At 37.7% G+C, this 23,313-nt stretch overlaps 1 protein-coding gene and 1 long non-coding RNA gene across 4 annotated transcripts in view; one reads left to right on the forward strand and one right to left on the reverse strand.

Moving 5' to 3' along the window:
• The first annotated feature begins 12,145 nt into the window (after positions 1 to 12,145).
• Positions 12,146 to 23,313, forward strand: part of LOC148214123 (uncharacterized) — a 164,301-nt gene continuing 153,133 nt past the window's right edge. For both annotated transcript variants that reach the window (XR_015798415.1, XR_015798414.1), the window contains exon 1: positions 12,146 to 12,245. This is a non-coding gene — a long non-coding RNA (uncharacterized LOC148214123). The remainder of the gene's footprint in view (positions 12,246 to 23,313) is intronic.
• Positions 14,911 to 23,313, reverse strand: part of TNR (tenascin R) — a 100,072-nt gene continuing 91,669 nt past the window's right edge. For both annotated transcript variants that reach the window (XM_088153730.1, XM_025162921.1), the window contains 4 exons: positions 22,399 to 22,495; positions 19,886 to 20,047; positions 16,688 to 16,851; positions 14,911 to 15,173 (listed from right to left, as the gene is read on the reverse strand). In XM_088153730.1, the coding sequence (XP_088009856.1) occupies positions 15,054 to 15,173; positions 16,688 to 16,851; positions 19,886 to 20,047; positions 22,399 to 22,495 (543 nt within the window). In that variant the 3' untranslated portion in view covers positions 14,911 to 15,053. The remainder of the gene's footprint in view (positions 15,174 to 16,687; positions 16,852 to 19,885; positions 20,048 to 22,398; positions 22,496 to 23,313) is intronic.

Raw genomic sequence — 23,313 nt, forward strand, 5'->3', positions numbered from 1 at the left:
ATTAGTTGTAAGTAACTCAGTATATTATATCATTTTAAAAACTGAAAATCACTATTGATCTCTAAATGGAATACAGTATGAATATCAGGAACTGTGTGAGCACAATATGAAACATACATTAAAATGATAAGCTACGATAATTTCTATCCATACTGTTAAAAGTCAGTTCTAATTTAAGAAGTTTTATATAGCTGAAATATTAAGACTTTATGTAGAGAGAAACTGAAAATTTTAGTACAAATCCGTGTATTAAATTGTAATCTAGAAATAGTTTCCAGTTTTAATTAAATTATGGGGTAGATTTACTCTTAAGACACAAAGTTATTCTAGACATCAAATCATACTCTCACAACTTTGTTAGCCATTTCTCTAGAGAAGGGATCAAGCATCCTTTCCAATAAGAGGTATAACGTATCCTTGTAGCAGTAAGCATGTACAAACCTAACTCAGTATACTTTGTGAAATATATGAGTGAAAATATTGTAGGTTGAAAAGGAAACTCAAATTTGTTTGGTGTGAACTATTTTTCAGAAATACTTTACAACATTTCCACCTGATATGAAAGAATGATTTGATGGATTACTAGTCTTTGAAAGAGTCATGCAATACTGATATGGGGGATTTCAGTTATCCTCATGTCTGCTGGGAATCTATTTCTGCCAAGAGTCAGGGATCCAACAAATTCTTGCCCTCTCCTGCTGACAATTTCATTTCTCACGAAATGGAAGGAAAAAACAAAAAACAAAAAACAAGGGGATGTGATGACCTAATCATAATCAACAGGGAGAAATTAGTTGAACTGAAGATAATTGGAACTCTGGGAACAAGTGATAATGGTTTTCTTGAATTTGTGATATCCAGAGGAGGAGGAACTGAGATAAGTCAGACCTGCATACAGTACTGGATTTCAGAAGAGTGGATGCTAATGAACTCCAAGGGAAGGTAGATTGGATCCAATGGCTTGAAATCCTGAGAGAGAACAGACTTCAGGAAAGAAGAGAAATTCTACAAAATGAAATAATGAAAGCACAATCACAAACAATCCCTAGAAGAAGGAAAAATGAGAAAAATCTAAAGTGGCCAGTATGAACACATGAAGAGCTCTCTAATATGCTAAATAGAAAATGTGTATAGTAACAGAAAGAGGGATATGCAACCAAATAATACAGATAGTATCCAGAAATTGTAGGAACTCTGTCAGAAAAGCTAAAGCTCAGTATGAGCTGAGGCTTGTGAGAGATACCAAAAATAATGAAAAAGTGTTATTTGGGTATGTTAGAAATTAAAGGAAAGCCTGAAAGCATATAGGTCCATTGCAAGGAGGAAGTGGTAAAGCAGTAATGGGTGGTGGTGAGAAAGCAGAACTTCTGTTTTGTATCTGGCTTCTCTCAGAAGGGAAATGGTACCCAAGTTGATCACAGTTATGCCATGGGGGAAGGAAGAAGAGGACAAGAGAGAATTTAGCTAATTTACATGAATTCAAGTCTCTAGGGCCAGATGAATTATATCCCAAGGTTCTGAAAGAACTGGTGGAATGATTACTGAACCACTCCTGGTAATCTCTGAGAACACCTGGAGGACTGATGAGATTCCAGAAGATGGAGGAGAGCAAGTGTTATCCTCATCTTCAAAAAGGGGAAGAAGGAGGACCCAGAAAACTGTAGACCTGCTAGCTTGAGATCTGTGTAGGCAAGATATTCAGATTACCAAGCAGCATGTTTGTGAGCACTTAGATAGGCACAATAGAATTAACAGTGTCAGTGTGACTAGTTTAGTAGATTTTAGATTATTGTAGACAGTGTACCTGAATCTCAGCAAAGCTTTTAACAGAATGCCACATGATAATCTCCTTCATAAAATGGCAAAATAGGGGCTAGATGATATTCTGTTACACGGACTCACAGTTAGCTGAATGGCTACATCGAAAAAGGGCTCATTAATAGCTCTCATCGTGGTGAGTAATATTAAGTGGAATGCTATGGACCTGCGGACTGGGCCCTGTGCTGATCACCATTTTTATCAATTACCTAGGTGAAGGGAGTTGAAGAGACTTGAAGCTGGGAGGGATAGTTAATGCTTTAGATGAAACAAAGAAGATTCTTAAAGATCTATATAGGCTTGAGCATTGGGCTGAAGTGAATAGAATGGAATTTAATAGGGTGAAATGCAAAGTTCTGCATTTGGGTAGGAAAAATGTAAGACACAAGTATAGAATGGAGAAGTCCTAACTGCTAGCTGTACAGGTGAAAAAGATCTGTGTATCCTTGTTTAGCCATAAATTAAACATGAATTAATAGTGTGATGCAGGTGCTAAAAAGGCAAATGTTATATTGGAGTGCATTAACAGATGCATTGAGTCCAGATTACAGAAAATAATTGTTCCAATGTATTCCACCCTGGTTAGATCCCATTTGGAGTACAGTGTCCAATCCTGGTCACCATAGTTCAAAAGGATAGTGACAGGTGAAAGCAAGTTTAGAAGAGGTGAAATAGTGAAGGATCTGGAAACTAAGCCCTGTGGGAACAGTTAAAGGAATTAGGTATGTTTAGCTTACAGAAATGAGGAGATATGACTGTAGACTTCAAAGATGTGAAGGGTTATCACACAGAACAGGGAATGGACTTATGGGCCCAGAGGGCAAGACCAGAACCATTTCTTTAAGAATACAGACTAGACATTAGGAGAAACATCCTTATTGTATGAGCTATCAGCCAGTGGAACAAGTTGCCACATGACTTGGTGAATTCTCCTTTGCTACAAGTCTTCCAATAGAAACTGGGTGGAAAGCTGGATCAGCACTGAGCTGGACTATGATTCTGTTTTGCCTGTTGTTTCAGTTGGATTCCATGAAACATGAGGATGAAAAATTGTGTGACACACAGCAGCACCACATTTGTGATGGCTCTTTCCATGCAGAATGATATTATCTGTGATTTGATCATAGTTGCATGTGGCTCTCTTTTAAGTGACATGTTATTGCATGGTGAGATAAGTTGGGGGGCAGTGGAAACTACCATGCCACTAGCCCAAAGCAGGAGGCAGGGCCAAGGTATGAAAATACGGGGGCTTCTAGGAGAGGAGGAACCACCCTGACAATCTCAGCTGTCCTGCTACATAAGGATATAACCCTAACCCTAACCCTATTCTGCGTAGCAGGCTATTCAGCAGACTTGCTAAAAGTTGGCTTTAGTAGGATTTTTTGGGGGGTGGGATGGGGTGGAGAGGCACCTTAGGCCTCAAAACTGCATGCTTCAGAATGGAGTTTGGCTTACATTCAAGAATTTCCAAAGCTCCAAGCTGGTTAATGCTTATAATGTTACACTGTTTATTCAGTATAAATTGAGTGGAGACATTCAGTTAAACAATAATGGTTATTTATAGTAACATTTGCTTATAGTCCTTGGGCTCTTTTGCCTAGTAGAGGGCCTCATCTCTTTGCTAATTCCTGCTTCTGTTCTTTTTGGGCTCTTCCTTGCCATGTAAGGTGTTGGTTCTTTGTCTTTCTGCTTCTTGATTAGGATCACATTTCATGACACCTTGTTGCATAGGAAGGTGGAGAATTTTCTCCATTGCTTTCAATGAAGCAATCTCAGTCCAGTTATGCATGTATATAATATGTATCCTAGTTGCTCCACCTTCAATATTGTCTTCCTTTGGTTTTTAGATGGTGCCCTATATCTGCGTTGAGTTCACCCTCTGGGCTTGATTCTCTGTTGTCTTGATCTGTGCTTCTCCTGAAATGTGCCTAGCACAGTGCCAGCTGGCACAATTCTTTCCAAATGCAAGTCCTCACTCTGGCCCAGAGTTAAGTTTTTAAGTCAGACCACTCCCCTTTGGTTGTACTGCCTTGCTGTCATGTTTCCCAGAGAGATCTTCTCTTCTGGGAAGCAACCATTGTGGTTATTTAGACAATTTCCATTTCACAGGGTCTGTCCCACCCCTATTGGAAAACCAAGTCATCTGCCCATAGTATTTGAGATATTTGACAAATGCTGCTTCTTTAGCTGTATTCTTTGCAAAGATTTCTGGCTCGTTGTGTGTCCTCGGAGATCTAAGCCTTGCAGTGGGAGCACATGGAATGTCTATTCTGAGTTGTTGGCTTTAGGCTCTGGTTCAGCCTCAGGACAAAGTTAAAAATCAGGAACATTTACCAAGACTTTAGACTAAATGGTTTCCATCTAATTTACCTGGTCTTTTCTACCTCTTAAATTATTTTCTGTGGGTTATTTAGGATTTTAAAAGTGACATTGTTTTATAATTCCCTGCCTCCAATGCTCTTCTTATTGCTTATTTATTTATTTATTTATTTGCAGTGTTTGTGTACTACCCTATTCCATTTGCCTCGAAGCCCTTCACAATATTGTTGCAGGTATATCCTGCAATGTGTGAGGTTTGTGGCATTTTGATCCTACTCTCTGTTGTTTTTCAGATTATTATGAACAAATAGGAACTGAAGTCTTTTGCTTTCCCTCCCTGTTGAAAATTTGTATAGCCTGGTTCTGATTTTGCTATTGTTCTTTCCTGCTCTTACTCTGAATTTGTCTGTTCTACCTTTCTTATTTTCACTGAAACTTGAAGTTTCTTTGTTGTATCTTGGTTTCCAGATAACACTGTGTCTTTAGTACCTCCAAATTGTTGACAATATCTTCATATTTTATGAATATAAAAATATATTCAGGTTATCACATTTTTCTTCCTGTAAACATTTGTGGTAATATAAAATGGTAAATTTATTAAGTTTAAGACTGGTGAGCAACTATTTTCTTCACTATATTGAGACTCAAAGGGTCACCTATTGTCCATCTTTCATGCAAGATTATGCTGTTGGTGTATACTGAATTTTCTTTGGTCACAAGTAGTGAGTGTAGTTATGAGAAAGAAAGCAAGGTGGTGTATGAGCTATGTCTACCAGGTCTGGACTTGCAAAAATCTAGGTAACTACAAGATAACAGCAAAGAGATACAGAAATCCCTTTGCTACAATCTGGTGATCATGAGCAAACTGATTTCATCTAGAAGTAAATGGCTAATATGCAGCTCTCCAGATGTTGTTAGTGCAACCCTACCATTCCTCACCATTGACTATAGTTACTAAGTTACTGATCTGAATCTGGTTGCTCAGCAAACTCAGAGGATCACACTTTGCCCATCTTCCCCACCAGGAGGCAAGAGTTCATCAGGCCAGACACATTGATCAGACACGCCAAAGTTTCTCCTTTGGAATCTTTTATTAACGTATAGAAAATGCATTAAAAAAGGAACTATACAGAGCCTAAGAGCAATCAGGACTAAAAATACTAGTTAACAATGGTTAACAAGCACATATCCCATTCTGTAAGCTACGGTTCCATTATGGGATCATTGGGAGGGCAATTGCTTTTTCCCCCTCTCTCCTTGTTCTCTTTCACAGGTAAGATTTAGTCTTTGGAGTCTCTCTGAGGGAGCTTTCACCTCATTTGCTTCTTTTGTTAGAGAATAAGCTCAGTTCCAGAATTACACACATACAAAGGAGAGGGGCCATGTTTTAAAAATCTCTTCAAAACCCTTCCGGCAAAAGGTGCTAGCCCAAAGGTAAGAACTCTTAGACAAGTTAATATCTCAGCAGGATCTGATCCTGGTTCTCTCAGCTTCCTCCCATCCCACCCGTCTTTCCTTGCAGACACAGCAATATCTGAACCGATGTAGCATTCACCCTTGAATACTTTAGGCAGTATTACTGGAATGCCATTGGCACGTGGATCAAAGGGTTAAAGAAAATGATCAGCAGAGCACCTACTGGCATCCCTGAACAGGATGTAAAGGGGAAATGCCCAGGCAGGGTCATAATAAAGAGGAAAAGAGGGCACCGTTTTCAGCATTCCCAGAAAACTCCAGTGTCACAGTGGTTTATCACAGAGGGTTCCCTTTCAGCTAAAAAGGGCATTTCTTATTTTAATAATTTTGGCCCATTCCGCCTTTCAGGAAGTTGAGAGATAAAGAATAGGAAAAGATACCGTCCACCTGGAGCTTACTGCAAGGACTTTTATAAAAGTCACACTCCTTCATAGTATACATAAACATGCATTTAGAAGTTTCTTTTTTCTTTTTTAAATCCTCCTTATCCATGCCAGGGCTACCAAACTTCCACATACAAAGAAGGATCAATTGAGCAAAACTGCATATTTAGGGGAAAGTAATCCACGTGGGGTAATATGGATGTGCCTTAGGTTACTTCACAATATGCTGCAATGTATTGAATTGAACAAGAATTGAGTCTTTTCCAGGTGTTGCTGGATGTCAGTTTCATGTGCTATTGTGAGAAAAATTACAGAGTGGCCTATCGGTCTGCTTTAGTACAAGCAACCTACAGTGTTGTATCTCATCCCCTTCATGTCATGCATGTGTTCCTTTGTGTGGAATTTGGTGTTAACTCAGCATATACAGTATACCCACAATCTGCCTCATCTGAGATAACAGAAGTATGATCACTCCAAGAGACATCTGAAGTCGTGTGGTCAGGTGCAGGACATGACTGCTTCCCTGCACCTTAAAAACTCTGCTGAAGAGAGAAGTTTAGATAGGCTGAGTGGAGCTGAAATCCCCAGTTTTGCACAACTATTAAGGATACAGAGATTTGGTCCTCTTTTGTCTCTGGGTACCTTTATGGGAGGATGGATGGAATTATTGATCCATGTTGCTCTGGTGATTCCTCTCTTGGTACTCTGTGCATAGGAGAACAGTCTGTAAGTAGCAGTAGCAGTAGTAGTCATAAGCCCCCATGGAGCGCGGATGTTGTATGCTTTGATGATGCTGAGGGTTATGCTGTGCTGCCATAATCGTCAAAGCAAGCCAGAGAGGCCTCAACTAAGAAGCCAGACTAAGTATCTCCAAAACCCATTAATAATGGCAAAAATGAAAGAAACTGATTTCCATGCTGGGCTGGTCATCACCCAGATCAACAAGGATTGTGCTGGGTGCTATGGCTCTTGGGTATCCAGTGTCAAGTGAGCTAGAGGACTCTATCTACTCTTCTAGGCCACTAGGATATGGGACTGCAATGCAATTGGATGGCAAGAAAAAAAAATTTTTTAAAATGGAGAAAAATGGAAAGATCAGTTCATCATGGAATGTTATTACCAGTCTAAGTTAATTATTAAAGAATTCTAAAAGTGAATGTTTGAAATTTGGAAGCAGTGATTCCTGGATTCAAATATGACTGAACAAATATCATGGATTAACACTATTAGTTGATTGTTACTTGATCATTTCCTTAAAAACAAATTCATCTCAGAAATAGAACTGGAAGCAACTGAGCAGCTAACAAAAAAATGTTTTGTGGAATTTAATGAACACCAAACTGTGGCAAATTTATTCTCTGAAGGCATGGTAGAAAATGCAGTTGAAGAAAATTTAGCAGAATGTTTTAACCAAGAGGAACAATAAATAATTGAACAATTGGAAGGATTACATCTAACTGATTAGTAGAAGGAATTGGCAGGAATAATGAAAATTCAAATGAAAGAATTAGAAAGAGTATGACTGCCACACTTAAAGCAAATAAAAAGAAAGGATTTGCTTTTTATTTTGCAAGATAATAATATGGCAATCAAAATGATTCCAACATAAAATACCACAGAGAAAAATAAACATGTTTTTCCAGAATTCCAGAAGCCAAGATATTTAGAAAAGGAAAATTAAAAAGGAAATTCTGACCTGAACAAAAAGAAAAACAAAACAAAACCAAACCAAAAACTTCAGGCAGATTTAAGTCACTTGAAGAATTTGAAATAGGGCAACCTTAAAAATGAAAAATTCAACTATGGTCTTATAAAGCAGTATAATATTGGTCCTAAGACCATTACAGAGGTTTCAGAAGGGAAGCAACAAATTATGGCAATAGCCCAGAAAAGTAAGTATTATGAAATAGGATTAATCAGTTCAAGCAACATGTTTTATTTCAAACAAATCTGTGTTTATTTTACAAAAACCTTGATAGTGATTGGGAAAAAAGTTAAAACAACTACAAGACTGGATAAGGGGAAAACTATTTTGTTTAGGAAAGTTTTATGGGAAAATAAAGCAGAATATAATAACAAGAAAGAATAGATCAACAAAGTGAAGAAAGAAATTGAAGGAAAACAAATGAAAGATGTCATTATAACAACTGAATTGGTTAACTGCAAGCCAAAAAGATAAATATTTAGAGTGCTGCCAGGGACGGATAAATTACATGGCTTTGGGATTAAATATCTCAGAAACCTACATTCCAGATTAGCAACAGAGGCAAATGAGGTTCTGTAAACTGTAAAGAATGAAGAATGGATGACAGTGGGAAGAACTTTTCTAATGCAAAAAAAATTTTTTTTTTTAATTTAAAAGCACTAATCCTGACAACTACAGGCCTATTACTTGCTTTCCACAAGATTTAAGTTGTACTTTATTTGTTTAGCAAAATTGAACTTTCAAAAGTTCACAAGGCATGCAAGACCAGACATTAATTGACAAGATGATTAATTAAAAAATCAAAGAGAAGAAAACACTTTTTATGGCTTGGATAGACTATAAAAAGGCATTTGACTCACTTCCACATACCTGGATCAGAAAATGCCTAGAAATTTTTGGGAGTAGTAAAAGCATTTTAGGATACTTGAAAGTATTAATGAATGCATGAAAACAAATAACAAATAACAAATAACAACTGAATTGGTTAACTGCAAGCCAAAGGATAAAAATTTAGAGTGCCCCCAGGGAAGAATAAGTTACATGGCTTTGGGATCAAATATCTCACAAGCCTACATTCCAGATTAGCAACACAGCCAAATGAGCTTCTGTAAACTGTAAAGAATGAAGAATTATGGTAATTTGTGCCTCAAATGAGAGCATTGGATTGATTTGTTCTATGAGCCATTTGTTTGTTTTCTTGGCTATCCATGGTATTCTCAAGAGTCTACTCCAACATCAATGTTCAAAAGCATCAATACTCTTTCTAGCCTGCTTCTTCGAAGTCCAACTTTTGCTTTCAATTGAATGTGACAGGAAAAAAAAAAACATGGCTTGCATAATTCTAACCTTTGTTAGATATGTTGTGGCATCTGAATATCTTTTCCAAGGCCTTCATGGACTATTGATTCCTTTGCTGTTGATAGTAGATCCCAAAAGATCTACTATCCCATTCACCACTTCAGTGTCTTCATTGTCAGTTTTACGGCTGCTATACCTGTACCTTCATCTTTATTTTTAATTTTAATCCCATTTTTTTCCATTGCATTCCATGATTTTTGTTATTAGAGCTTGCAGATCATTACATCTGCAGCTATCAGACTAGTGTCATTTGCGTAGTTCAGATTCTTCTTCCAATTTTAAAACCACACTCATCTTCCAATCCAATCTTCCTCATTCAGCATAAAGATTGAATAAATAAGGAGAAAATGTACAGTCTTGTCTCACTCCTTTGCCAAATGGAACCAGTCTGTTTCACCATGTTGAATCCAGTCACAATTAGTCAAAATTAGGAGTATATTCCGATATTACTCATTGTCACCTTCACTATTTGTTTTAGCAATAATGCCATCTTCACATAATTTAAACAAAGCAATATGTGACTATCAACTTTTAAAACAAGGTCCAAAAATAATCCATGGATGGATGACCTAAAATTATTTGAAAATCAAAAGGAAAACTTGAATCTCTACTGGAGACATATATTTAATGAGGATACAGGAATGCAATTTGGTCTAGACAGATGTGCAACTTTGAAGATTAAAGGAGGCAAAATTGTTGAAGAAGATTGATTACAGCTAATGAATGCAAATGCCATAAGACAATTGGCTTCAGAAGAAGGTTTGAAATATTAGGATTAATGGAAGCTTCTGCCTTACTACATGAGCAAGTTAAAAAGAATACTAACTCTAATTATATCAAACAAATTAAAAAAATTGAAAACAAAATTAAATGTGGGGAATATAATTAAAGCTATAAACACTTGGGCTATTCCAGTTATTCAATATATTGTGGGTATAATTGATTGGACTCAAGCTGTATTAGACATACTTGATAGGAAAACAAGAAAATTAATGACCATGAATCATGCTTTCCACCCAAGAAGTGATGTTGGCAGGCTCTACTTTGCCAGACGTAAAGGTGGGAGGGGATTACTCCAAGTAAAGCAAACAGTGGAAGAAGAGAAATACAGTTTGAATGATTATACCAGGCACAAAAAGAAACCACTACTGGTAGAAGTTCGTAAAGCCAAATTAATGCCTGGAAATTAACATCTTCATGGACAATATGATATTGAAAGAAAATCAAATAAAAATTTGATTTGGCAGTGGTTGAAAACTGAAATCCTTAAAAAGAAACTGAAGAAATAATCATGGCAGCTCAAAAATCCAGTCTGCAAATACTGTAAACATCAATGCCAAAACTGAACATATTTCAAATGATAGCAAATACTAACTATGTAAGATTGAAGAGTACCTTATTAGTGGCTGTAGCAAAATTGCAAACTGAATATAATCAGTGCCATGATAGAGTAACAAAAACTATGGGATCATACACCTAAAAGAGCCTTAGAAAATGAGGAGGACAAGATCATGTGAGATTTTAAAATACAGACCAGCAGATTCTTGAAATGCAACACACCAAATTTTACTAGTATTAAGAAGAAGAAAAATGTGTTCTGTAGATGTGGCAGTTCCAGGAGATCATTGAACTGATGAGAAACAAATGGAAAAAAATAACCAAATATTGTGATTTGCAAGTTGCAGTGAATGACTATGGAAGAAAAACATAAACTCTAATACCAATGGTAATTGCATTGTTGGAACCATATCAAAGAATTCACCAAATATTTGGAAGTTTTAAATTTATGAGACTTGACATCATTGACTTTTCAAAAACAAAAAAAGAAAGCACCTTGGTGGGAACTTCCTACATAGAATGACAATACTTCCATGATTTCTAGGCTCTTGGTTAAAACCTAAATTACTGGAAAGTACCCAGTCTAATGGTTGTGATATTTGTTGGATTAATAGATGATGATGATGATGATGATGATGATGATGATGATGATGATGATGATGATGATGATGATGACGACGACTTGCTGGGCAGATTGGCTACTTAAAAACTGTCTGTAAGCTAGATTGTGTTTCTGCTTTGTATTTTACATACAGCATACTGGGCTTTAGAACAGCAGATCACATCAAATATTCCCTAAACCAATGAATAAGATAGATTCACTGTTCCTGCTTGCTTGTTGTCAGGTATGTAACCCTAATGAAACATTGTTTGGTTAGGATCCTCTAATATATAGAATAGTTTGGCTAATCAAAAGCAAAGGTGCCCTCCTTGATTCCATGCTGTATATCCTTGATTTCATCACTAGATGGTAGTTGTGTGCTGTTCTGCTCTTCTGAAAGGTTCTTTATCTCATGTATTTTGCTTGCCTGCCTGCCTGCCTGCCTGCCTGCCTGCCTGCCTGCCTCCCTCTTTCTTTCTTTCTTTCTTTCTTTCTTTCTTTCTTTCTTTCTTTCTTTCTTTCTTTCTTTCTTTCTTTCTTTCCTTCCTTCCTTCCTTCCTTCCTTCCTTCCTTCCTTCCTTCCTTCCTTCCTTCCTTCCTTCCTTCCTTCCTTCCTTCCTTCCTTCCTTCCTTCCTTCCTTCCTTCCTTCTTCTCCAGTAGTGGCCTTTTTTTAAGCTGTTATGCTGTTGTGCAACAGTAATAAATTCACAGCCAAATCAGGAACATATTCAGTCATTGACCTTCAGTATCTTCATTGTTAATTTAGGGGCTTCCCATGCCCCTGTTATTTACTTCAAATTCTGTTATTTGATTTCCAAAGGTCATCTATAGATGCATATTCTGTTGAAATGTTATCAGAAATTTCACTAACTGGTGATGGTTCACTCTGCAGTTGTGATCTTTAGGACAAACTTTAAGAGGGATCAGATACTTGTGTGTGGGTGTACAGTGATTTATACAATGCTTTCTGGGCATATGGAGTCTTTTTTGCAATTATGGAGGAGATATAATTAACTGTTATGTGTAGCAGGCAAGAACAAATTCAGGGAAATGATCGATACATGCAGATGGAAGAATTCCCAAGCGCTTGAAATGGACTAGGTTAATGTTTACTCATCTAATTAGATTTAAGTTTCACTGAAAGGGGCAAAGCCTTGTCTAACGTACAAATGGGGATTCATCTGAATGTGCCTCCTTGCCTAACCAACCCACAGATCCTGTACACACACAAGGCTACGGGGCAAGGTAAGCTCCAGTTTATTATGCTTGTTTTCTATATATAAGAGGTATGTGTGTGGATTTTTTCCCACTTGGTAGTTTAAAGGGGGACAGATCAGGTACCATGCTAGAAGAGATAGACATATATGTTAAGGTTTGTATTATATATAGTATGGGAGGCTTTCCCCAGCTTTTTTTAAAAACACAAAATAGAGCAACTGAGGCTTCAGCTTGAAAGGACAGACTGCCATGGGCTGAAAGAAGCTTGGAGAGACATGACTTGGAAAATAGCATGGGGAAGATCTGTTAAGACAAATGCATACCCCTGATGCTAGTTTAAAGAAACTGTTAGCTCCTATTTCCCATGGGCTGTCCTTTCTGAAATAAAATAAACAAACAGCTACACTTGGATTTCAGAGATTATTCTCAAGGATGAACAATATCCAACCAAGGATGAACAATATTCTCCAACAAAGGAGGATCATATTTGCCTCTGCTGGTCATGCTGTATCTATATGACTGGAGGTAACTATCTAAGGAACTTGCCTTCTCAGGGTTTGTCTTCATTTCCCCTTAATCACAGCATGAACATGCCTCTGTTACTGCTTTTTTTCTGCCATGTCCTCATGTTGCCTTTTTCTCAACCCCACCCCACACCTGAGGAATCTTAGTCATATTTTGCTGGTCTCCTTTTAAAAGTAGAGTTCTCTGTTCTCCTGACATAGTTTCTGTCAAAGATACTCTCTGGCATCTTTTACCAACCATTAGGTTGCTGAGATCAAGGGTTGGGATCACTCCAATACCTACTAACCGCTTTAGGCTGCTGTGAGTACAGCCCTTCTTCTATGGTTGCTTGGCACTGCCTCCATGGCCATTTTGGCTTGGGCTGCGGGCATCCTTCCACAGAATGCCTGATTGGCACTTTCTACGGTGCTTGTCAGATCTTTCATTGGCTCCTTATAAACATGGTTTAGTGTTTATTTGCAAGAATGCTGGACCTCTTTTTTAGCATGGGTTTAGTGGCCTCTTGGATGAGAGTTAGTCCTGTGCTGCATAGAAGATCAGTATAAACTGGGAAACAGAGTTGAGTTCTGCCAGCTATGGTCACCACTGGTGCATTGCAGATTCTTCCCTGCATCTGCCAACAAGGGATTTCGAGTGGCTGTGTGTTTTACAGTTTTTATTACTTTTATTATTTCTGAGGACTTGCACACAAGTGCTACAATTGTTGCCTTGTCCTTTGGGGACTAATATCCTGCAGCTGCAGTTCTTGTAGCTGTATGTGCAACACACCACAGTTATTTATGTAGCCGTTGGTGATGGTGTGGATGACTGTGTAATTTTGTGCACCCCATTCTACATTTGGCAGCATTGGGTTACATGTTGTTATTATATGTTGGTTAATTCCAGTTGTGTGTTCGCTATGCCCATCTACCAACTAGTTTTAAGTGCCTGCCATGATGTCAGAACTGCACTCCTTGGTCACTTGCTGCCAGCACTTCCACTCCCTTGCAGCATTAGATGAAGATGGAGTTCACTCATTAATGATCCTTTCTCCTCCACTCTGTGTACCCCTCTTTGCCTTTTTGGTGTCAGCTGGTCTATTTTTGAACATGGGTTAGTGGTCTTTCAGAAGAGTGCTAGACTTGAGTTCAGAAATACCCTGAGAGGTCACAGACACGGAGAAGGGAGCTGTGAGGAACACTGGGAAAACTCCTTTCTGCTTCACCCCATCCCCCACTCCTTAGCGCCAGCCACTTGCTAGGCAGAGAACTTGATTGATGGCTTAACCTACTGTTCTAGGCATCCATCTAAAATTGCCCCACCCCATTCCATCCTAGCTAGGAAGACTGATTGTTGGTGACACTGGGTGGGAAGGGAAACAAAGTCGGGGACATCCACCAATCCCTTTCCTTAACTTAGCCTCCAGTAAATAAGGCAAAACAATATGGAGAGAGAACAATATAGAAACGAGGATTTTGCTTCCAAAAAGAGTTCAAAGTGAGTATGCTTGTATTTGTATCTATCAACTGAGCTGTGAATGTGAAGATTACTATTTTAGGAACAATATATGCTTGTGTATGTTTATGTGTATATGTTTGTGTATGTGTATGTGCATGTGTTTGCATATGTGTGTGTACGTGTGGGTGGGTGGGTGTGTATATCCTTGTTTCCTGCTCAGGGAAAGATGGGGTTGACATGAGTGGAATAAATAGCTATATTTTGTTTCCTCCTTCCTGGCTGATGGCTGTATGCTGACTCAATAGGCATCATTGTGAAAACTCTGCTTAGTTCATGTAGCAGCATGAGCACCAGTAGCTCTAAAAATAGCTCTTTGAGCCCCCCTCAGTATCCTCTGGCAAAGCAGGTTGGCATGTGAAAGAAAGCATCTATAACAGAGCTGAGCAGAGGCAGCAGATCTAGGTTGCAAAAACCTGGATGGCAAAAAAGAGATAGAGAAAATGCTAACTCTTTCTGTCATCAAGAAGTCACCTGGATTTTTGCTGCTCAGATCTGGTGGCCATAACCAACAGCAGAAATTGGGTTAAGATAAAGACCTTAAATGAAGCCATTGACTAATAATTTAAAGAAGGAATGGAATGAAAACCCAAAGAAGCTGGGGCTGAGCAGGAGCCCAATAGGTTCCTAGGAATGATAGCAAGCATCATGGTTGTTCTCTTATCAAAGTTAGTCAGCCCTCTGGGGTATCATGGTGTTCCTCAGCCCTCAGCATGGAGCAGGCTGCTACCTCAGTTTTACTTTTGTTCTTTTCATATTATAAAATACAAATACATGACAGAAAAGGACTACATGTCCAGAAAGATTCCTGCCATTTCACAGTTGCACTGATCGGCGTTTCCTTCCCAAGGAGTTGCGATGGTTATATGGCCGCATTTTCATTTCCACAAAAGGTATGGAGAACTCATGTCCTTTCCAATGGTACCAGTTAATACCCTGGGGACCAAAGAGAGGAAAAGGGTTCAGTGTACTTGGAACCATTTGCACAGCACTTCTTTCCAGTTATTAGATGCAGACCTGCCACCCTGAACTCCCCCTGGTATAATTTTGCAAGGCCAAAATATCCCAATATTTTTTTGAGAGGGAGCTGTTTATAATAATGACGCAATTTTTATCAAAGTTGTGTAGCCTTCCCCACCCTGATGGAGAATTCTGAGGCCTGTGGTATCAACACATCTGTAGTACCAAAACATTTGGGTTTAGATATTCTGAAGAATGAGGTGTTAGAAATCTGAGGTGGTTAAAAAAAAAAAAGAGACTTCTTCAGGCTGCAGATAAGGGGATTATATTTTTACATATACAACCACTCTGTAAATAGAAAATAACGATAGCCATATGAGGTGTATATGAGATGATTTCTGCTTGATATTTTAGTTGTTGTTACCACTCCAGAATGCATATCATTTTATTATTTTGCAAGAACAGGAATTAGCTAAGCAAAACAAGATATAAACATTCTGCACTTAACCACATTCAATCTTAACAGACTAAAGTTTTAATTTTTTTCTCCATATAAACCTCCTCAACCTGCGGACTACTGGTGCATTTAAAACAATGAGGCTTGGTTTTCCATGCTGTGTTTAATTCACTACAAGTGGATATCTTTTTATGGCAGAAGGGAATTGAATATTCAAGCATATATTTTACCTGAAATCTGGTTTAATGCAGTGTAGAAGTCTAACTCTTCAAATCTGTTGCCTCATTCTGTTTTTTTTTTAATATAATCTCTGTTTTATTTTAAAAGTTTCGTAAAGCTCTAAATATAAAACCTTATATAATCTTTTAGGAAATAATAACAACAGCAACAACAGTAATAGTAATAATATCCAAGCATGGGAAAAGGGTAAACCCTGGCCATACTGACAGCATTTTCTCCATACTGGGGTTTGATTTTTATCCCATGTTGCTTTCAGATTGCAAGTAGCCCATGAAGGTACACTTTGCTGCAGTGGCGCCACCAATAGATATTTGGGCTGGAGGAAAGTGATGTGGATTGGGGTGAGATCCAGATGTGGCTTTCTTCCCCATAGCTACCATTTGTTGTTGTTATTTTAAAAAAAAGCTTTGGCGTTTGGTGAAACTGTAAACTGCCATTTGTTACTAGTTAATTTGATGCCTGAAACAAAAATCCAAATGGTACTTAATGGAAACAATGATACAATAATCTAGTATGTCAAGTAATTGGTGTTTAATGACACCCAACATCTGCTGACCAAGGCTAGACATATTACTAAATTGAGAGGTAAGGCCTCCATCTTGTACCCCATCTTGTACATTATTGTTGGAGTGGTCATTGGGATGGTGATGGTAGGGAGATTGTAGTGATGAAAATTGGCTAATCTAACGCCATCTAGTAAGTTCATAACTAATCATATTTGAATGAGGGACGGTTTGGCTCCTCACTAATTTTTATACCCCTTTCAGAAGCACTGGGTTGATCCTGCTCTTACCTGGCTGTGTCGGGATTCGCCATATTTACCATTGAGGTTAGTTCGATGGCAGTTTTTATACCACCAGGCCCCTTTGTATGACATAGCACAGTTTGTAACGGCAACATCATTGTCTCTGTCTTTGGTGGAAAATGGACGTCCCTGATGATAGCTGAGTGAATCCCCTGCAAAATAAGGCATCACCATAATCTTTTCCACCTTTCTTTCTTATGAGACAACAAAGGATTGCTATATCCTTGCTTGTCACCTGAGGACTACAAAAATATCCAACCATTATAAGAAAGTGAATTATCCCAGCTCTGATACCAGAGCCAAGAATTTTAAATTTCTTTATTGCACTTGTTTGGTTTCATGTGTTCAGGTGACCATCATCAAACAGTGTTTGCTAAGTGAAGGACCTACAGTATATGTGTGAATCACACTATAATAGTTACAGCTAATATTTTCTGTATCATTTTCTGTATGCCTATAATCTTGAGAAGACTAGAGATGAATCTAATTTTTGAAAGATGACATAATACAGTTAGAAATGACTGCTGAGTCTTACAAATTTTCCATCAATGACAAAATGGAGCTTCTGAGACCTCCTGGAATCACAGTCTAACTCCGTACCTTTCTTTTCTTTCTGCAACTGCAAATAGGTGTCACAATCATTTCTATACTAAATAGTTCTTCTGCCTCTTGGCAACTGAAATAAGAGAGTTATGTGGCTCAAGTGTTGTAGTGCTGATGGACAGTGGACCAGCCCATGTAAACAGAGCTGATCCTAGCACTCTGGAATTGTGCAAATTGGCCCAAATTAAGAAGCAGTGGCAGACTGAATTGTTGCATATAAATGGTTTGTAATGAGATACCATGGCTGTATTGTAAGCAGATAGCACTTTGCTATTTATTTATGTAGAAACAGATGACCGGTTGAACATTTTGGCATAAAACAGTAGCTTTCAGAGGAGTTGGCTACATCCTCTGACACGTACCTCCCTCCAATATGTATACATTTTTTATGTGGGTTTTGACTATTTTTAAAGGCTGACTGGCGCCATTGAGCAATGTCATTTTGTAGCCAGTCAGAGCTGGCTACATGACAATAGGCCTCTAAAGACAAAGTAATCCCTCTTATTGCCCTCATTCTGAGTGTGGGTAGAGAATGAGAACATAATTTCTTTCCCTTGTTTAAAAAACAGACATTTCCTTCTTCTCAACCATTCAGAATGAGGATTTTGCTCCCATCATATCTATCAATGTGCATCTGGTGAGGGGAAAAAACACAACAAAACAAAATCCCAAGGCAAATAGTTGGGGAAAAAAACACAATTATTTCCCATGCACATTTATTGCCATCAGTATGTGTTGTGAGGACAGGGAGTGGATGCCCACTGCCAGAGTAGAAGGATGCTTTTCAGCTTCCCTCAAAATCTGCCAGTAAGTGGAAGAATGCTTGCGTGGGTGCAAAAATGTTTGCAGTAAGGCTGAGCTCCCCTCTAAAAACTTCCTGTCTGACAAAAGCATAATGGGAAGACATTTATTTATAACCTCCAGCTATGAATTACCTGAGACATATAAAACGACTTCCTGCTGTTTCTGATTACTTAGATGAATAGTCCATCTCACCCAGCAGTGCCTATTTCTATGGGCAGCCCGGGTCCAAAGTCCCTGACAGAGTACCATGACCTGAGATTATTTCAGATGGAGATACCATGGACAGAACCTGGGAATGTTTGGGTAAAGAATATTCACTAAGCTATGCCTATTACCATTCCTTCAGAAGCTGAATATGATAAGAGGGCAGAGAGCAAAGGTTCTAGTGAAAAGGTCCCATTTTAATGGGAGATAATTGTTATTATTTAATTGCTGTATATTTTTGAAAGAATATAAGTAGTTGATACCAGTAGAAAAAAAAGTGAATGACAGGTAGTAAAATACAGGTGAATAAACACCTGTATTATGAGATATCATAAAACTAACTTGATATCTCATAAAACACCTGTTTTATGAGATATCATGAAACTAACCCATTCCAGTGTGTCACTAGGATCTTATGATATTATAAGATATTTCATATCTATTTTCTAATCAAAACCCACATGTCCCTGTTGAACTTTAAGCTAAAGGCGAGTGGTTAACACAGTTCAAGTGATTAAAAATAACTAGATAGTTTACATTAAATCAGTACTGTAAATTACACATCAGATTAAGATAGAAATTCTAGAGCCCAAATTGTGGATATGGCATGATTCCATCTATAAGATAGTAGTTGAAAAATAGTTTCCAATTAGAATTATTCACTGCCTGATTTTTGTTTTAAATGTGATGTTATTCTAGACATCAAGGCATACTCCCACAATTTAGTTAGCCATTCATCTGAAAATGGAATCAGAGATCTTTTCCAATAAAGAATTCTTGCAACTGTTAACAAATATAATGCTAATTATGTGTATTTTAAAGAGCTATATATTTTAATGAAATTACAATGGGATTACAATTCTCAAAATTTGTTCCATTCTACAATGAATCATTTTTCAGGATTGTTGGGCTTGACAATATTGTTGCCATATATATAAAAAAAGTCCAACCTGCTTGTTTCATTTCCAACATCTTTTTGGAAAGATAATTATTTATTTTAGCAATCAAGACTGGAGTGGTATACCAATGATAAAACATTTCATACCAATTCTCTCTGTATATGTTTGAAGTAAATTTGATATTCTTCTTCCATTAAAATTCACACCGCTGCATCTCTATCACTATATTCAAATTCTGCACCCATTTAATCATACAATTTTTGACTTATTGGGATTCTGAATCATACTTCACTAATAATTTATAAATTATACCTAAGAAATGTTTTGTGTTTTACAGAATTTTCAAATTCAGTGAAATCTGCCAGTGTTCCCTCTTGTTTCTGTAATTCTTTTATTGCTGTGCTGGTTATTTGAAGATACTGGAGCTAATTAAGTGTAGAGGAACACTATGTAATAAAAGACTCAACTGTCACTTTATTATGGGAAGAAAATCTATTTTAAAGATTGAGGGTGGACAAAGGGAGAATGAGCGGGAGTGATGTCAGGGAAGTGGTTCTAAGCATGCAAGACATAGATTAGTTCCTTCCCCTCACCCCCATCCTTCATCCCCCTGCTCCATGAGAAGAAGATCTGTTAAGATTGTCTGGGATAGAAGGAGTAAATCTTAAAGGCATACCAGCAGTGCCATTATATTCCCCTATCCGGAGCTTGTATAGACTCCTGGCATCTCCAATGGAAAACTTGTCATAATAGGCATAAGTTGTTTGCTGACCATCTCTCATATCTATCCGCAGTTCATAGCGCCCTTGTGATGTGATCTTGTGCATATTATCTAGCCCTAGAGAGAACATAAACAGAGATTTTATAAGACCATGTATCTAGAAATCTGTAAACAATGAGTGATGAAAACCATATTTCAGATGGCATGGAATCTGGAATAAAAGTAGAATGAAAATCTACCCTATTCCTACTTTTAAAAAGAAATCTCCACTGTCCAGGTTCACCTCCAGTTTGGATGGTTATGGCTATATGATGGAAGTCCAAGTATGTCTCTACTGTATTTTTATAGCAGGTTACTATTTTATTTATAATTTAATGGGCATGCTGGGTATTCTGATTTGGAAACTTTCTTGGGATTAATGATAAAGTCTTATGGTGAAATGTTTCAAAGTAATTATGGAGTGAATCAAGTAGCAAAAAGATAAATTCTCTTCCAAAGAATACATAGCCAACTTGATGAACTTGCTGTACAGGTATGAAGGCTCCTTTCCAGTAGAATGACCATTTTCAAAAGTGATCTATTGACCTAGCCTTATGAAGAAGAGATTGTGATTTCTTTATCACATCCAGAAATGTTTCATGATTGCTGCATTTTATGTAATGGCTACAGAAAACTCTTTATTCTGTATGTCAGGCTGTTTTTGCCCAGATAACCATCTGTATCCTCAATTTATATGGGGAACTGATCAGCAACATGGGGATGTACACATCCATGAATTTTCCAAGACCAAAAGAAATCCTATTTAATGACAGGGCCTATTTAATGAATATCACCACATTTATCTTGAATGTGGATGTGGAATGTGGGATAAGTATCTAGGAAACTTATTCCTAGAATCAGTTTTATATGTTTCCCCCACTGAAATTCATGACTATGCTGAAAAATTATCTAGTGATTCTCCCATCCTACCCCATTAAGCAACTTAAAGGAATAGACAGAGGCTATTAATCTCTCTCCTGATGTTTTCCCTCTCAGCTGGATTTCCAGATGTTTTCTCTGGGTATGGGTGAGATGTGGGGGGCAAGGAATCATCTTTTTTTACCCTCTAGGGAGAGACAAAGAAATGTGATAGCGAGTTAAAGAGCAAATTCCTGCTACCTCCCTGAAATGAAGAACTACGATCAGCAGAAGAGCTCTTTCCTGCTGTTCCAGGCACAGAAAATGAATAGTTCTGACTCCTTAATAATTTTCTCCTACAAATCTAATGGAGACAGTGAAGTGAAAAATGAAGTAAATAATTTTTTTTACCAAAATGCCCATCCAGAACTCAGTAGCCATAAATTATCTCTGAGCTAGAACTATCTTTCATGATTGACTAAGTTCACCAATTTGGTCCTGTGTTTTATGGAAGAGGAATAGTTAATACTTCAAGTCTTTTCTTCTCCTCCACAGTTCCAGATGTGGATACTGAATGTGGATGTGGATACTGAATGTGGATGTGGATACTGAATACAGTATGAATGTGGATACTGAATACAGTATGTGGATACTGAATGTGGATACTGAACAACTGTGTGTGGCAGATGGCAGCACCTAATTGATCTTGGTTGTTTCTGAGGCAGTGTTGGGCCTGATTAACACTTGGAAGGGAAATCACTAGGAAATCCAAGGGCTCTAGGGTAGACTGGAACATTGGGGGAAAAGAAAAATCCTTTCTGCATTCCTGCCCAGAAAATTATATAGGCATATCTGTGTAGCCACCATGAGTCAGACTCATCTTGAGGGAATCTTTATTTCTATAGTGTGCAGCTAGATTAGGGATTAGCATCTTCCCAACCCAGACTTTTTTGGAGGATACTGTGTTTAATTTAGTAAATAGTCTGTCATAGAAGAATAGTTCCCAGAGTTCTCTGAAGTAAGGGAATTAATTTAATTATGCCCTGTTGGTATTTCCTTATAATGCACTAAGGTAGAGCTAGGAAGTATACTGTGCCTCCTGTACAATTGCCTTTTGGAAGGAACATAAATTTGATGCACAATAACTCCTTGGCTTAAGCATAGGCTTTTCTTTCAGCAGATAATGCTATGTGGCTGCATGTGATACAATAAAATGTGTATGTATAGAACACAATGGTTCCATATAATCTGAACAAAGAGATGTTTGATGGTCACATTCTATGGAAGTAAAAATACAATTTGGCTTGCTATGTTACCCCCCAAATAAGGTAGAAGCTGAGAACCCATTATATACCTTTCATAGCACATGGTCTATCATTAATAAAAATCACTGGCAGAACAAAGAATGAATAAAGCTGACAAGCCAAATAAACTATTTGTTGAGGCAGAGAGAACAAAGATTAAAAAGGGCAGTTGGGTGGGGAGTGTGGAGAGCAGATGTGTGTGTGTTTTCAGAGGCTATGATGAGCAGGTATCTGATTTCTCCACAGACAAAGTTAGTGATTTGTTACCCAGCCAAAACTCATCCTCCAGGTTTCCAAAGCCAATGCGATAGTCTGCCCATTTCCGAAAGAAATCAGTCAATCCATTCTGTCTTCTCTGGAAGACCTGCAAAGAAAGATCAAGGTGAAAGATACTGTAAGAAATGAGAAGAGTTGCAATATGTCTTGCAGGAAGATGTGTGATTCTTCTAAGAGAAGACATCAAATGGAAAAAGTTGATGAGTTTAAAGTAGACATAACAAATTCCAGGGAGTTTCCAAACTGGTTGTGTTCTTTCCTTATTTTCAGTGCACAAATTTATTTATTAGATTTTTAAATCACTGCAGTCTTTTTTTTACTCTCGGCAATTTACATACATAAAGACATGCATAATACAACAATATAAATGAAAAAAGTAAAACTGTAAAAACCATTACCACTGATTTCAATAAAAACACTTCAGCGACACTATATTAATCAATCAATCAATTAAATAATTAAAAATCTTCTGGAACAGTTCAATTATAACCAACTTCTGGAAGACTAGCATGGTTGGGGCAAGCTATCTTCCTGTGGCTTGTCCCAAGAGAGAAGTATCTCTTCCTAGCCTCAGCCATTCTAAATTTATAGTGGTTGGGGGATTATCAGCAATTTTTCCCATGCAGTTTTTATTAAATGGATTAGTTCTGGTTGAAGGAGGTAGTCCTGAAGGTATGAATATTCAGTGCTGAATGCTGGTCATCATGCCTTTTTATCTTTATCACTGTGCCAGCAGTTTTATAAAACATCTGAAATATGATTTCTTCCTCAGTTCTTCTCAGAAAATCAAGGATGTTTCCTAGATGAGAGGATACTTTGCTGGATGATTTCTCAAGTGAGTCAGCATGATGCAATAGTATGTTGAATCTAGACTATTTCTGCTTAGCTGTGAGAGAGATTTTTCAT

The sequence above is a fragment of the Python bivittatus genome, unplaced genomic scaffold, assembly GCF_059951505.1.
Source record: "Python bivittatus isolate LINGU-HERP-01145 unplaced genomic scaffold, Pbiv_v1 ctg000700_np1212, whole genome shotgun sequence".
NCBI classification, from domain to species: Eukaryota; Metazoa; Chordata; class Lepidosauria; order Squamata; family Pythonidae; genus Python; species Python bivittatus.